Raw genomic sequence first — 13,193 nt, 5'->3', positions numbered from 1 at the left:
ATTCTAGGAGTAGAAGTAAATCAAAGCAAGAATGAAATTCTTCTATCTAAGAGAAAGTATATGTTTGACCTACTTGTAGATTCTACAATGTTAGCAGCCCAAACCCAACAATACCCCCAATGATTCCTAATGTGCATCTACAAAAGATGATGGTGATCCCTTTGATAATTCAGATATTGCATTTACTATAAGTATTGTTAGCCAATTTATGTTCGCGCCTACTGTCAAATATTGGACAACTTTGAAACAAATTGTATGATACTTGGAAGTAGCTCCTGGACTCGGCTTATTGTATAATAATCATGGATATATTCATGTTGAGTGTTTTGTCGATGTTGATTGGCTGGAGCCAAAATTGATAGAAGATTTACACAGGCCATTGTGTCTTCGTTAAAGGAAACTTAATATCATGGAGGAGCAAGAAGTAAAATGGTGTATCTCGATACAGTGTTGAATTCGAGTGCAGAGCTACGTGACAATCTACATGTGAGATTATGTAGATTTTAACTGAAATTGGACCGAAAAATTATACACCAGCGAAATTTGTTGTGATAATCAAGCTGCTCTTCATATTACCTCAAATCCGGTTTATCATAAAAGAATCAGGTTGAATGTCAATTCATTCGGGAGAAGATTCAGGAAAACTTGATTTTCACTGGCTTTCTGAAGATTGAAGAGCAACTAGCTGATTTCTTCACAAAAGCGTTGAATGGAGCTCGAGTTAACTACGTACGTTCATGCTGGGCATGATCAATATCCATATTTCTTCTTGAGAGGGCGTGTTACAGAATATTATAGATGGTAAATATATTCTCTTACCTTATATATGTATATATATATATATATAGATATATATATACATACACACACATACTTCTGAACATAGTGAATACAAGTTTTGTTGGGTTACGAAGGGTGATTAAGGCGTCATGCGGAAGCTTATAATTTGCAAATCATATGACGATAAATTAGACGACAAATAAACTCATATTAAAAAAATATTATTAATATAGTTTGATCAATTGACCTACATATTATAAAACTAATATTGAAAAACATAAATATATTTTGGAGAAAATCTCTCCATAAACAAGACTCTCTAAGTCTAAGTGCCACAACAACTTTAAGATGAAGAGGAATCCTTCAAATGCATTATGAGTATTTTTATGAGGAACCAACGCCAGATAAAAATCAATCCGAATATGTAACTATAAGGAAATTACTGATACAAATACAATGTCTCTTGGCAAAAACAGTTGGGTTCACGTGAATCCATGGATTATCATATCGATATGCCTATGCTTGTTACGTCCATCATAAGCATCTTACTCTATACAGGTGCTAGGGCTTGATTAATAAGATATCAAAGGGGCCGGACAAAACATAATAGGCTATTACTTTAGGCTTATGCTGCTTCTTCAAGATGCGCCCCTTCTTTCTAAAATCAACAATCAACAGTATAGGTATTAGGTCATGTTCGAATTAACATGGACTATCAATTCCTAGCTATCTTTGAATTCATAGACATCACTAGCTTCTGCCATCACCCCAAAATCACGGTTCACCCTTCCGAGTCATCAGCAGCTTCAGATTTGTCGCCATCATTAGCTTCAGATTCGTCACTTTCGGTAGTGCCTTCACTAGCATTTGGTTCCTGGGAGAAGAGAATAATAAGGTTTCCAATTGAAAATACTGTACAAGGAAGTTGGTTCAATTGACAAACATTAATAAGTATCTGAATATTACTATTACTATAAAGTTAAGATAGAAAGAGAGCACTAGATTTAATTAGTTGTACAATTAGTGGAGCAAGACAAACCTTAGAATTGAATCTCTGTTGTATCCATTCATTCAAATCATTTACTTCCACCCTGTCATCGTAGATCACCCTTGCAAGACCCGGTGTACTCACAGATACTCCCTCTTGAATAACCGTCTTTATTATAGGGCAGTCACTAATCTTCACATCTCTGAGAAAAGGAAATTCGAGAGTACACTTTGTTAGAAAGAAATGCCCAGCTTAGGCAGTCTTTCAAGCTGCAGCTCTTCCAACAGGGGAAATAAGGGCTCATTATTCATGATTTCTTCTCCTTGTTGTTCCTCTTGTGTGATCACTTTTTCCATTGACAAGCAATTTTCTATCAATAGTATTTGTAGATTCCGAGCACCTCTGGTCACCGATGGAGCGATTAAGTTTCTAAATTTTCTACAATTCTTTACTTCCAATATTTCAAGTTTGCTGAAGTAGGCAGTTGGAAGTTGGTGAGAGCATAGAGAACTTATGTTAGAACTATAGATGTCTAGCTCTTTCAGGTTGAGACAAGAAACCTGCAAATGTTCATGTATCAAACTTGGAGCTAGGTAACCAGTCTAATCCGTCCATAATTTTATAGATTCAACTCAAGATAATTTGAATTGAGTTCAAACTGAATTTATTCAAGCCTTGATACATTTCAAATTAAGGTTATAAAAGTTAAATAACAACATGTTAAAAGTTATTGAGATTAAATATGTTAAATTGGGTGGGTCATAACCAAACTCGATTTTATAGCCTATTTGAGCTCAACTCATATGATCCCAAAGTAAACTTGAGAGGGTCATTAAAAAAAAGTCTTAAATTTGTTCTTACTTATATCTTCCTTTTCCATATCTATTTATTTTCCCACTACAAAAATGAAAATAAGATAATGAAATTCAAATAATGATAAACTAATAGAGAAATATTTAAAACTTAAATTAGCCCTGTGAATAACAATTGAAAAAGTAAGCTACTTTCACGATAAGAAGCAAACCTTTTCATGAAAAAGAGGATTTGAGATAGTGATGGAGTTGTTGGCTGTTCGCCAGAAATTTTGGAACTTAGGTAACTCATCGAAGATCATTTTCCATAACTGAGGGAACTTAATGGCCTCAACATTGTCACTGCAAAAGTGAGTCAGGCATTTCAGATATTGAAGCTTCAACTCATATAAATTGGGGAACTCCATTATTTCATGTCTCCTCCCAGAGCTCTTCAATAAATGTGTCACTAAATCACATCTAGCGAGGTGGAGACATTTCACATTCTGAAGTTTATTTTGTTGCAACTCAGTCAATACATTATTAGAGCCCTTTCCGGTTGAATGTATGAATTCGCTCTCCTTCAACAAGTGGATCCAATTACCCAATGGCCTGGTCTCCATGACCTCTAAAGTAATATTCCTGTCGTAATCATCCATGATTGAAGTCCACATGTCACTCACTGTAAGATTGTACCGTGTCAACTTGGAGGAAAGTCTCAAGTTACTGTAGATAACATCTTCGGCACATTTACTTAATGTAAGTGCGGTCAATCTCGATAAGGATTTCAGTTCACTCAAGGTGGAGTAACTACAATATTCTACTACAACCATATGTAATTCCTCCAACTGAACTAGCCTTGGTAAGACACCTGCTAAAATCCTTTCAATTGTTTTACACTCATTCCGCAACTCCAACATAATTAGATTGGTTAATTTTCCAATCTCCACTGGCACTTCCACTTACCGAGAATCTCTTATGCTGAGAATTTCTAAAGTGACAAGATTCCCGATAATGGATATGTCACCCATCACTAGATTACTCAGACTCAACGTCCTCAAACTTGATAACCTCTGAATGGATGTCAACAAAGGCAGAACGGGGTACTGCCGATATACACTCAGGCTGAAGACATTGAGTTTATCCATTCCATCAAAAAAATCGTCCTGTAACTTGAATGAATATTCATCAACCCGGAGTTTCAACATTAAAAACATCAGTTTGGGCAAAATATTGGTCTAGGATGCTCATCAAATTTATTTGCAACTATAGACATGTGAGTGAAATGCTCATAAAAAGTTCTTCTTGGGAACTTATCTAAGTTAACATGGTGACTTACCATAAAGTTATGCTCTCCCTCAGACGCGATACTTATAGCCACATCACGGACCACGTCATGCATTGTCACATAGTTTTTGTATGAACCTTGGGCTAAGAAGAAACAATCTTTCAATGTTTCCAACAGAAGACACACCGTATTTCTTGCATGTTCTAACTTTCTGATTTCTAAAAAGATGCAAAGCCCCCTTTCATATCTTAGTAACTCTTCCGGACAGACATCACTATCTTCCTCAAACAAGGAACAAAGCACAAAGAGGTTCTTGGATTCATTACATTTCAAGAAATCATAGCTTAGCCTTAGAGGTTTATACATCTCTTTGGGCACTTCAGGAATAATTCTTGTTTCTGCACTTCTTAATTGTTCAAGGGCACAACCCACGGAGGCTTGGTTTTAAGATTTTTTTAGTGCTCCTGCAACTGTAATAATTGCTAGCGGCAACCCCTTGCATTCCTTGTCAACCTCTTTTGCAATGTCAAGTATAGAAGGATTGTCGACAAAATTACCGAATTTCTTCTTGAAAAGGATCCAATCTTCCTCTCCAGATAACATCCCAATTTCCATGATCTTCTGAGCTCCCATTGCTTCACAAACAGATTGGAAACGCGTTGTGAATATCACTTTGCATTGATGTTTGTGGTTTCTTCCACTTGGAATTCCAAGTCTCTTTAGATCAAGAGCCTTCCATACATCATCCAAGATTATAAGAATGCGACTGTTCTGATCCACTAACCTTGTACACAACCGGTCTCCATGACTCAACATATCATCCCCTTCTAATGTCAGTCCGACTCTTCTAGCGATCTCACCCTGAATTCTTTTAGGGTCTGATTGTTGACTGACAATTACCATAACAACATCATTGAACATCCTTTCTTGCTTCGCCTTCTGTATGATTTTGTCAGCTAGTGTTGTCTTACCAACACCACCCTACCACATATCCCAATCATAGTGACCCCTTCGTCTTTCAAAGCTGCCATGACCTCATCCTCTTGGAATTTTCTAGAGTCAAACACCTCACCACTGTTACTAGGTATAGCCTCATGACTTTGAACTGAACGATCAAAGGAGAAAGAATTTGGATTGGTGCCTTCACTTTGAAGTAGAATCAACTCCAATGTAATTTTCTTAGCTCTCCTGCTCAGCAAGTAACGTGACTTCAAGTTTGGACACCAACCATAAAAGCAACCCCTTTCAACCTCACTTGTACCTTGCCTTACAGTTTACACATGTTCAGTAGTGGTATCAACACTAGTTAACTAAGCTTCGCCATTGTGTGAAATGCGTTGTAAGTTTCTCCGGGCAACTTCCGCTCTTTCCTGGACCTCACTTTTGATATTCTTCAGCTTCTCACATTCTTTATCCATTCATCTGATGTTGCTCTTGTAGTAAAATATATACCCAATCCCTCGCGCAACTGGCTGCATCAAGCAGTGCGTTACCTTTTCCACAACAATAGATAAACAATTCCATATCTGATTAATTAATTAATTCTGAACTCTGCTATATATATATATATATATATATATATATATATATATATATAGAGAGAGAGAGAGAGAGAGAGAGACTAGTTTTCTGTTAAAGGAAAGCTTAACAAATAGAACAATAATGAATAATTTATATTATGACAATGAAAACTAAAAAAGAAGTGGGGTCATTATTAAAGTAGGAATGTTTGATTAGATAACATTTCAAAAAATCTGATTCCATATGGCAGACAAACAAATGTAGATAAAAAGTAAAAGTATATGTTTGCTTTTGGAATTTTCTCTGCAATTGATCAAGCGAGTCATGTTGAAGACCTTGTTCTCTACTATTGAAGTGAAAACAACTTTTTGCTATTTTTCAAATTCTCAGAAATTTTGAAATTCTACTTGAAGTTAAATTTTAGTGTGAGTTTTATGGTCAAACGTGTTTTTCGGAGTCAAAAGGTATTGGGTTCATGTGAACTGGAAACGAGTACTTGTTACTTCCCTAGCTTCCGAATGTAATTAAGACGAGTTTATAAATATGTGAATTATTGATTATTCAAAGGCTATTTGAGTTGAAATAGATTGACTAAAATGAGATAGAATGCGGATGATAATAACTCATCCCGCGCTCAATTCTTACTAATACTTAATTCCTTTATTTTGTTGTTTTATGTTTTTAGTTCTTAACAAAATTATTACTTTTCTTTATTATGACTATATATAACATATTAAATAAAGAAATGTCATTTTAAAAAACATTTTGATAAGATTACTTGTGAATTAATTTGAGCCACATATCAATTCAATTTTTTATGAACTGAAATGAGTTGGTGAAATAAAATTGAGCTAATAGATGGATAAATTTTGATCCATCCAAACTTGAATGAATTCGGTGGATTGAATGGCTTGAGCTTTATTTTGACACAGCTACTTTAACATTTTGATTGAAGTTCTTTTGATTGAAATGAGTTCTAGTCGTATGCACGCCCTTTCCTCTTATCTACCTTTCACAAAAAATGCAACAACGACAACATTTTCAATATAACAAAAGATGAATTCTCTTTGTAGTTCATCACTTTCCAATAAGTTCTTGATAATAAAACAACATTCATCAATATGTAAGTCCAAAAAATGAATGTAAAAAATCTAAAATTCTATCGAACATGAAATTGAGGTCTACAAAATTTTTCCACATACAAAAAAGGTTCAACAATTTATTGTCTTAGGTATTACAATACATATATCTAATATCTTCACCAAATTTCTTTAATTGGTATATGCCATTTGTTCTTTTGTATAGAGAATTAGTTTTAATGTATAATTTTTTGGCATTATTAGGGTCGTTCAATCATTTTAATAGTAGGACGACTTAACAATATTTTTTGCCAAACACATCAGTTTTTTATTATCGATTTCATTACCTCTATTCAAATTTGTAACAGTTTATGTATAAAATTAATTTTTACACTTAAAATTTACATATTATTAATTTTAATTAAGCTAATCCAAAAGGTCACTTTGTATGATTTTGAAGTTGAATGATCGTACATTAGTTGATCTGCACTTCATCCTGCCCGATCGATCCTTCACTGGTCTGAATTAAAAGAAAACTTATAAAAGGATAATTACACAAATAAATTCTTTTAATTACCATAAAATAATGTAATATTCCGAATGCGATAGGTGATGTGGAAAATAGTTTAAATTCTTTTTTAACTTGAGTCAGAAATTTGTAATTAAAAGCTTGCAAGGTAGATAAGAACTTTTGAAAGAAATTATTTGACTCCCAATATTGAATTGTATTATATAAGATGAAATAAAGATAGTATATAAACAATTCATATTCGGTGTATGAGTATTTTGATTTGTTTAATCCTTCAAAACATCTTTTTTTTTATTGGCTTATTAATTAATAAAAATAAATATGTTAACTAAATAGTACCATTCTAGGGAATTTTTATTAAGAAATACATTTAAGGAAAAATATAGATTAAGAAAAACTATTGATTCTACAAGGAATGAAAACACTATTTGAATTACTTAAAAATACAAAAAGAATATTAAATCATATAAAATGAAACAAATATAGTAAAAATTTTATTCTAATAAAAATAATTCATATTCATTCATGAAATCTTTGACGATTTTTTCATCCTTCAAAGCATAAATTTTTTTCTTATAAAAAAGGCATATTAATTAAGAGAAATAAATATATTAATATTGACTAGATACATTCAGACAAATATAATCTTGACATACATTTTAGAATGAATATTTATTATTTTCTCTTTCTATCTTCGATGCTAATTAGGAAAAACTGTTAATTCCACAATATATTAAAAGGAAAAAGAAATACTATTTTGATTATCTAACAAGTTTGACCATACAAGGTAACCTTGTTGAAATTTTAGTAACAAAAGTCAAATATGACTTTGATTTATGTTCAAGGTACTTGTCCACTATAAATACAACTTTATGCTTTCAGACAATTTCAAACTATAACATAAAGACTTTAAGATTCATTTTCTTATCTTTCCTTGTATTAGCAAGAGCTTTTTCTTCTTTTTGAACAAATTTTTTGTTAAGAGGAAAAAGAAAATTGTACTGGCAATCGACAACATGTCAATCAAATGGTAATGATTTTGAATTCACTAGAAACATAACATTTTGAATGATATTGGTGTGTATGTTTAAGTGTACAATTTGTTACTTTGTTTGTTGTTAGGGTTTTGTGTTGGCAACCAAATGCAGGTACAACAATCAATAGTCAAATACTGATAGAAGTATCTAATTGTGTTGAGAGCATTAATGGTGTTAAAGAAGGGGGATGGAAAAATACCTTTTGCTTCTATAAGCCCATGCTCAAAGGTATTTCATCATTACTTAATAAATCATGTCCGTAAACGCAATATAAAGAAATGAACTTCCTTTTTTTCTCCTTTTGATGAATTATAAAGATTGGACTTGGGAAGTTTTTCTCCTTTTTAAGATAATGTATTAAAAAATGAAGAAGTATTGAAATTTTTTGGATCAAGAATAGATCTAAATGTAAGATAATCTATATATCTAGCATTTTTTTTTCTTTTACTAGAACAAGCAAATGCATCAAAATTTCCCCAACATTTTTTGGGGGCTTCACTTCAAGAACAACCCGACAAGTTTTACATGGCACTTAGTAGGCAACGACTGATTGTGGAAGCAGAATCATCAATGCAAACGATAATGGAGAACTTACAATCTTACAGAATAAAGTTTGCACTTAATTGTGAGGTTTGTATTATATTGAGATCTGCAAATTATTATTCGTATTGAGGTTGATATACTTATATAGCACCATCAAAATCTTGTCTTCATAAATACTCATTAAAATATTCGTATGATATAGGGGTTTCAGTATCGACTTGGTGACTTCCGAGTGCGAGTAGGCAAAGTTGTTCCAATAAATTCTGAGAACTTGAGGGGAATAGTTATGGAGGTATGCAAATACTTTTAGAGATTTATTCTCAGTTGAAGCTTTTTATAATGTAGTTAAACGTTTTTTTAAAATTAAAAAGAAATAGTTATGTTGTAAAATATTATGTTTTTTTACACTTCATGGAGAGGAATTCATTTATTGTACTTTACCTAATTAAAAAAATAATTATTGTTATGAGAATGATTGCCTCATAAGATGTTTTTTTTTGTAGATGGAGTATCTTCCGATTTCCTCATGGAAAACATCACATCTGATTATGAGTGAATTCTTCGAGATATTGAAGGAAACTCTTGGGAAAAAATCATTACCAGGTCATTTTGTGCATGCTGAACCGAATTTTTCAGAGTTTGGCCTCTCTGATCAATACACTTCACGACATACTGTTGTACAATATGCTAGCATCTTGGCTCAAATGTCAACAACAGCTCAATAATCCCAACCAACAAGAAATTAGAATATTTGTTGACTTTATAACATTTTTCCTTAGCTTCATAAATGAGTTCGTTATTTCATAAATAAATTGGGAATATGCACATCAATAGTAAGCAATCTTGAAGCTACTATATGATTTCAGATCAATGTAATTCCTTTTCTTTTTTAGTGGGTGATATGGAAATTAAATGATTTCTTTTGTTTGAAGAATTGGTTCTTTAAGATTTTATGGACTTCTAAGATTTGGAGATTAAACATTTTTGCTCAAAAGGAAATATAGTATATATGTTAATATTATTTACAAAGGAAAATAAAGCATGTAGATAATTTATTTAGAGAGGAATTTTGTTAGTGCAATTGTTTGGCTACATAAACTTTTATCATGACTCCACATAATATCATTTTCCATTTATTTCATTTTTTTGTGAAAAGCAAATCACCACAAGTATAACGTTTCAAGTTATAAAGCACCATTGTAACCTCGTATTCCTGATTATCCCAAGTATAATGTTGCAAGTTATAAAACACCATTGTAACCCCACCCATATTCCTAATCACCACAAGTATAATGTTACAAGGCCTTTTCCTAGAGGATAGGTAATATGAAGCTAGACGATGCAAATCTAGCTCACGATCATTTTTGAACTCAAAGTGTATATTTATCAAAACATATAGTAGAAGTTGAAACCAATAAGTATAATATAATTTTGCACCAAACATCGAGTTCATTAAGTATTCTATATGATAGAATGTGTAACGATATTTGCCTTCGAATGAGCTTGTATAAAGTGTGAATATCAATGGTGGTCGTGATAACAAAGGTTTTTGGTGATTGATAACAATAATGGTGATGGTTAGTGATTATGGATAGAGTGGTAGATTATCTAGACAAGATATTAATACTTTGTTCAACACTTAATGATTAATTAAATGCTTAAATCTTAATGATAACATATGCACTTGATGACCTAAGGTCTAAATCATTCATATTCAAGTTGCAAAATGTTGCAAAATCGGTCATTTAAATTTACATGATGATGAGTATGAGATTTAAAAATATAGGAGACAAATCGATATTGACGAGATAAACTCAGTGTTAGATGTTATTTGGTGAAATGCAAACAATAGCTTGTATTCTACAAAAGGAAAATCAAATAATTATGTAACACCAAGATATGTACAAAGTCTCAAGTTCACAAAAAATTTCATATTCAGAGTTAAATTTCAGGAAGATGCTTCGCGTCATTATGATGAAAGAAGTGATTAATGGTCGTGGTTGGTGAGTGTGACAATGAATATTATCCACAAAAGAATACATCTTAATGATTCTAAGACATTGTTCAAGATCTTAATGATTAAAGACCTGTTCAGACTAATTAAATGCTTAAATCTTATAATAAAGTTTGATAGGTAAAATAGTCTCAATTCCATCTCCCTAAAAGGAATACAAATTAGTGAGAATCAAAAAACCCCATTTATTATAAGATGCATGCTGAAAAAATTGCTAATATAGAAGTCTATAGCATAATATTTCGTTGGAAACTAGACAATACAAGTCGGAAGCATAGATTGTTTGCCTTTAATAAAGCAGGGAATTAAGGTACTAATAGCTCTGAGACTATTATTATGCACGTCAAAAAGTGTCTACTGATTAGTCTTTAAGTCTGTTGTGATATAGGTAGTTCACTTATTTTAAGCCATGATTTTAGTAGCCACACACTTGTTATTTATTGGGTGGAGTTTGAAGCTTCTCGCTTCTGATGCATCCTAGCTGAGTCATAGCCTCCTCCAACTTCCATTTTGTCTTTCACTTTCAAGAATTGAGAAGGTGTGACTTCCATCTAAGTTGAATGTCTTTGAGCATCATATCTCTATTCAACTTTTCACCACAACAAACAATATTCACCTGCACAAAATGATATAAAGACGATTCAATGGCAAAGCAGTAGCATAGTGATATTTTCAACATAACTTCATGTAGTATAAAATAAAAATTTGTTTAGCTGTCCTAGCTATTTATATTTGTTCGTCTTTTAATCCAAGAGATCATCAATTGCTTAAGTTCCTTTATCTTTGTTAAGTAAGAATTATTATATTTATTCAAATAAGAGGGAAAAATTTTAAAATTCCTAATTCTTAAATTTTATATAACTAACTAGTTCAAAGAAATGCAGAATTTAGCTTATAAAATTATCACATCAGCATGATCATTCAAATTTAGATTTTTGCAATGAACTTCTTTCGACTAAAGTTACTGACAAATCAATGTTGCGTGTGCAAAAACTTACTTGAGATGGATATTGAGCCTGTCAAGGGGAGGCAATGTAAGTTCTTTCCTGCCAAGAGTAAAAGAAAAATTTATGTCAAATCAATGAGACAACAACCTTTGGAGCGATGTGCCTGGTATATTGGTACTTACTTGCCTCCCTGTGGTATAAGTTTAAACTAGAAAGAGGAAAGCTCTTTCTGTTTTTCATCCCAAGCTTGGTTTTCTTGTGTTGAAGGCTCTCTTTCTTCGAGTCTAGTAACTTGTTTTTTCTTGCATGTTCTTCTGTTTTTGCTCCTCTTTTTCTTCTTATGCTCTTTGATATTGTCCACTATAATGGACTTTCATATTTCAACATTTGTTGTTGATACGCTTGAAGCAAGTTGGGGAATCTTCAAAAGACACATACTCTTATTTTGAGGTTATGCAAAATATATATTTACGCAGTTGAACGGAAAATAGCTAACAACTACCTTAAGTGCAGACGCAGTTGAAGGGAAAGCTGAGGTTTCTTCTCAGGACATGTGATGATCCATTAGAGATTTTGTCCTCTGTGTTGCCTGCTAAATCAATTTTGTTCCGGAGATTACTTTGAGAGTAGATTAAAATAAGTTGGTGTAAATGACATGTAGAGCTACAAGAGAAACCATAGATGCATAAAAGTATGAACACAACCGAACACGAAGTTTGAGATGAGTTGAGATGTCTAGATGAGCATCGTCAAAGTTTGAGTGTTCAATAGCAAGTTGAGGCCAAGTTAGGGATTATTTAATTACAAAATATTTGACTAAATTGTTTCTACATGGTCTAAACCATCTCATAACCATTTGGAAAGGAAATAGTTGCATTTCAATATCATGATATCGAGTAGCTCTTGTACCGCAAACGAACTAGATGTGTTTTGATTGTCTATTCCTAGGGTATCTTTATATTTATACCTATTATTGTCGTGTAATTATAGATTCCTATATAGTTTGCATGCATCTTTAATTGTTACTCTTTCATAACACAAGGTTAGGGTCCTCACGTTTCATAATTTTTGCAAATCTTATTGGGGTAATTATTTTACTTAGTTGATGATAAATTAGAAAAAAATTAAGGTTAGAGTAAAAGTGCATCACTGAAATTTATATTTTGGAACCAAAAAACTTCTAACTATACTCAATAGGTTTCATTGAACAATATTATAAATAATATTGCTAGCACCAAGAAATGTGCTAAATGATTGAATGATCCGCATCCAAGGGCGTGAATACTAAGGTCGAAATCCCAGCGAGAAAAAAGTATAAGTTGAACCTTGGTTGGTAAAATTACCCAGTAACTATGTTGGTGAGATATAGAAGGTATTCTGTGGCATATTTAAAGTGTGCACAAACTAACCCTAACACAAATATTTTTTATTTTTTTAAAAAAATAATGAACTATGTAGAAAAGCTCAAAACTAACCCGAGTTTATCTGTCGCTTGAACAAAAAAGGAAAAAAATAATATTTTTTTTTTACATATAAGAGAAGATCAAATCTAACCTATGTTGAATCTATCACTTGAGCAACAAAGAAAAAATCGATTAATAAATTTATCTATTGAGAAAATACTACAGCATACTAAGTTGAATGTGTCACTTGAGCACTAAAAGGTAAATCAATTT

General features: G+C 32.3%; 1 protein-coding gene and 1 pseudogene across 1 annotated transcript; one reads left to right on the top strand and one right to left on the bottom strand.

Moving 5' to 3' along the window:
• Positions 1 to 1,561: 1,561 nt before the first annotated feature.
• LOC107001535 lies at positions 1,562 to 5,371 on the bottom strand (annotated as a pseudogene).
• A 2,621-nt stretch (positions 5,372 to 7,992) lies between these two features.
• LOC107001534 (mediator of RNA polymerase II transcription subunit 20a-like) lies at positions 7,993 to 9,281 on the top strand. Its single transcript, XM_015199535.1, has 5 exons — positions 7,993 to 8,006; positions 8,099 to 8,241; positions 8,465 to 8,643; positions 8,759 to 8,848; positions 9,060 to 9,281. The coding sequence occupies exons 1-5, from the start codon at positions 7,993 to 7,995 to the stop codon at positions 9,279 to 9,281; spliced, it is 648 nt and encodes a 215-aa protein (XP_015055021.1).
• Positions 9,282 to 13,193: the final 3,912 nt, after the last annotated feature.

This window comes from Solanum pennellii, chromosome 10, assembly GCF_001406875.1.
Source record: "Solanum pennellii chromosome 10, SPENNV200".
Classification (NCBI taxonomy): domain Eukaryota; kingdom Viridiplantae; phylum Streptophyta; class Magnoliopsida; order Solanales; family Solanaceae; genus Solanum; species Solanum pennellii.
Note: the sequence above shows the minus strand (reverse complement) of the source record. Positions and strands in the feature narration are given on the sequence as shown.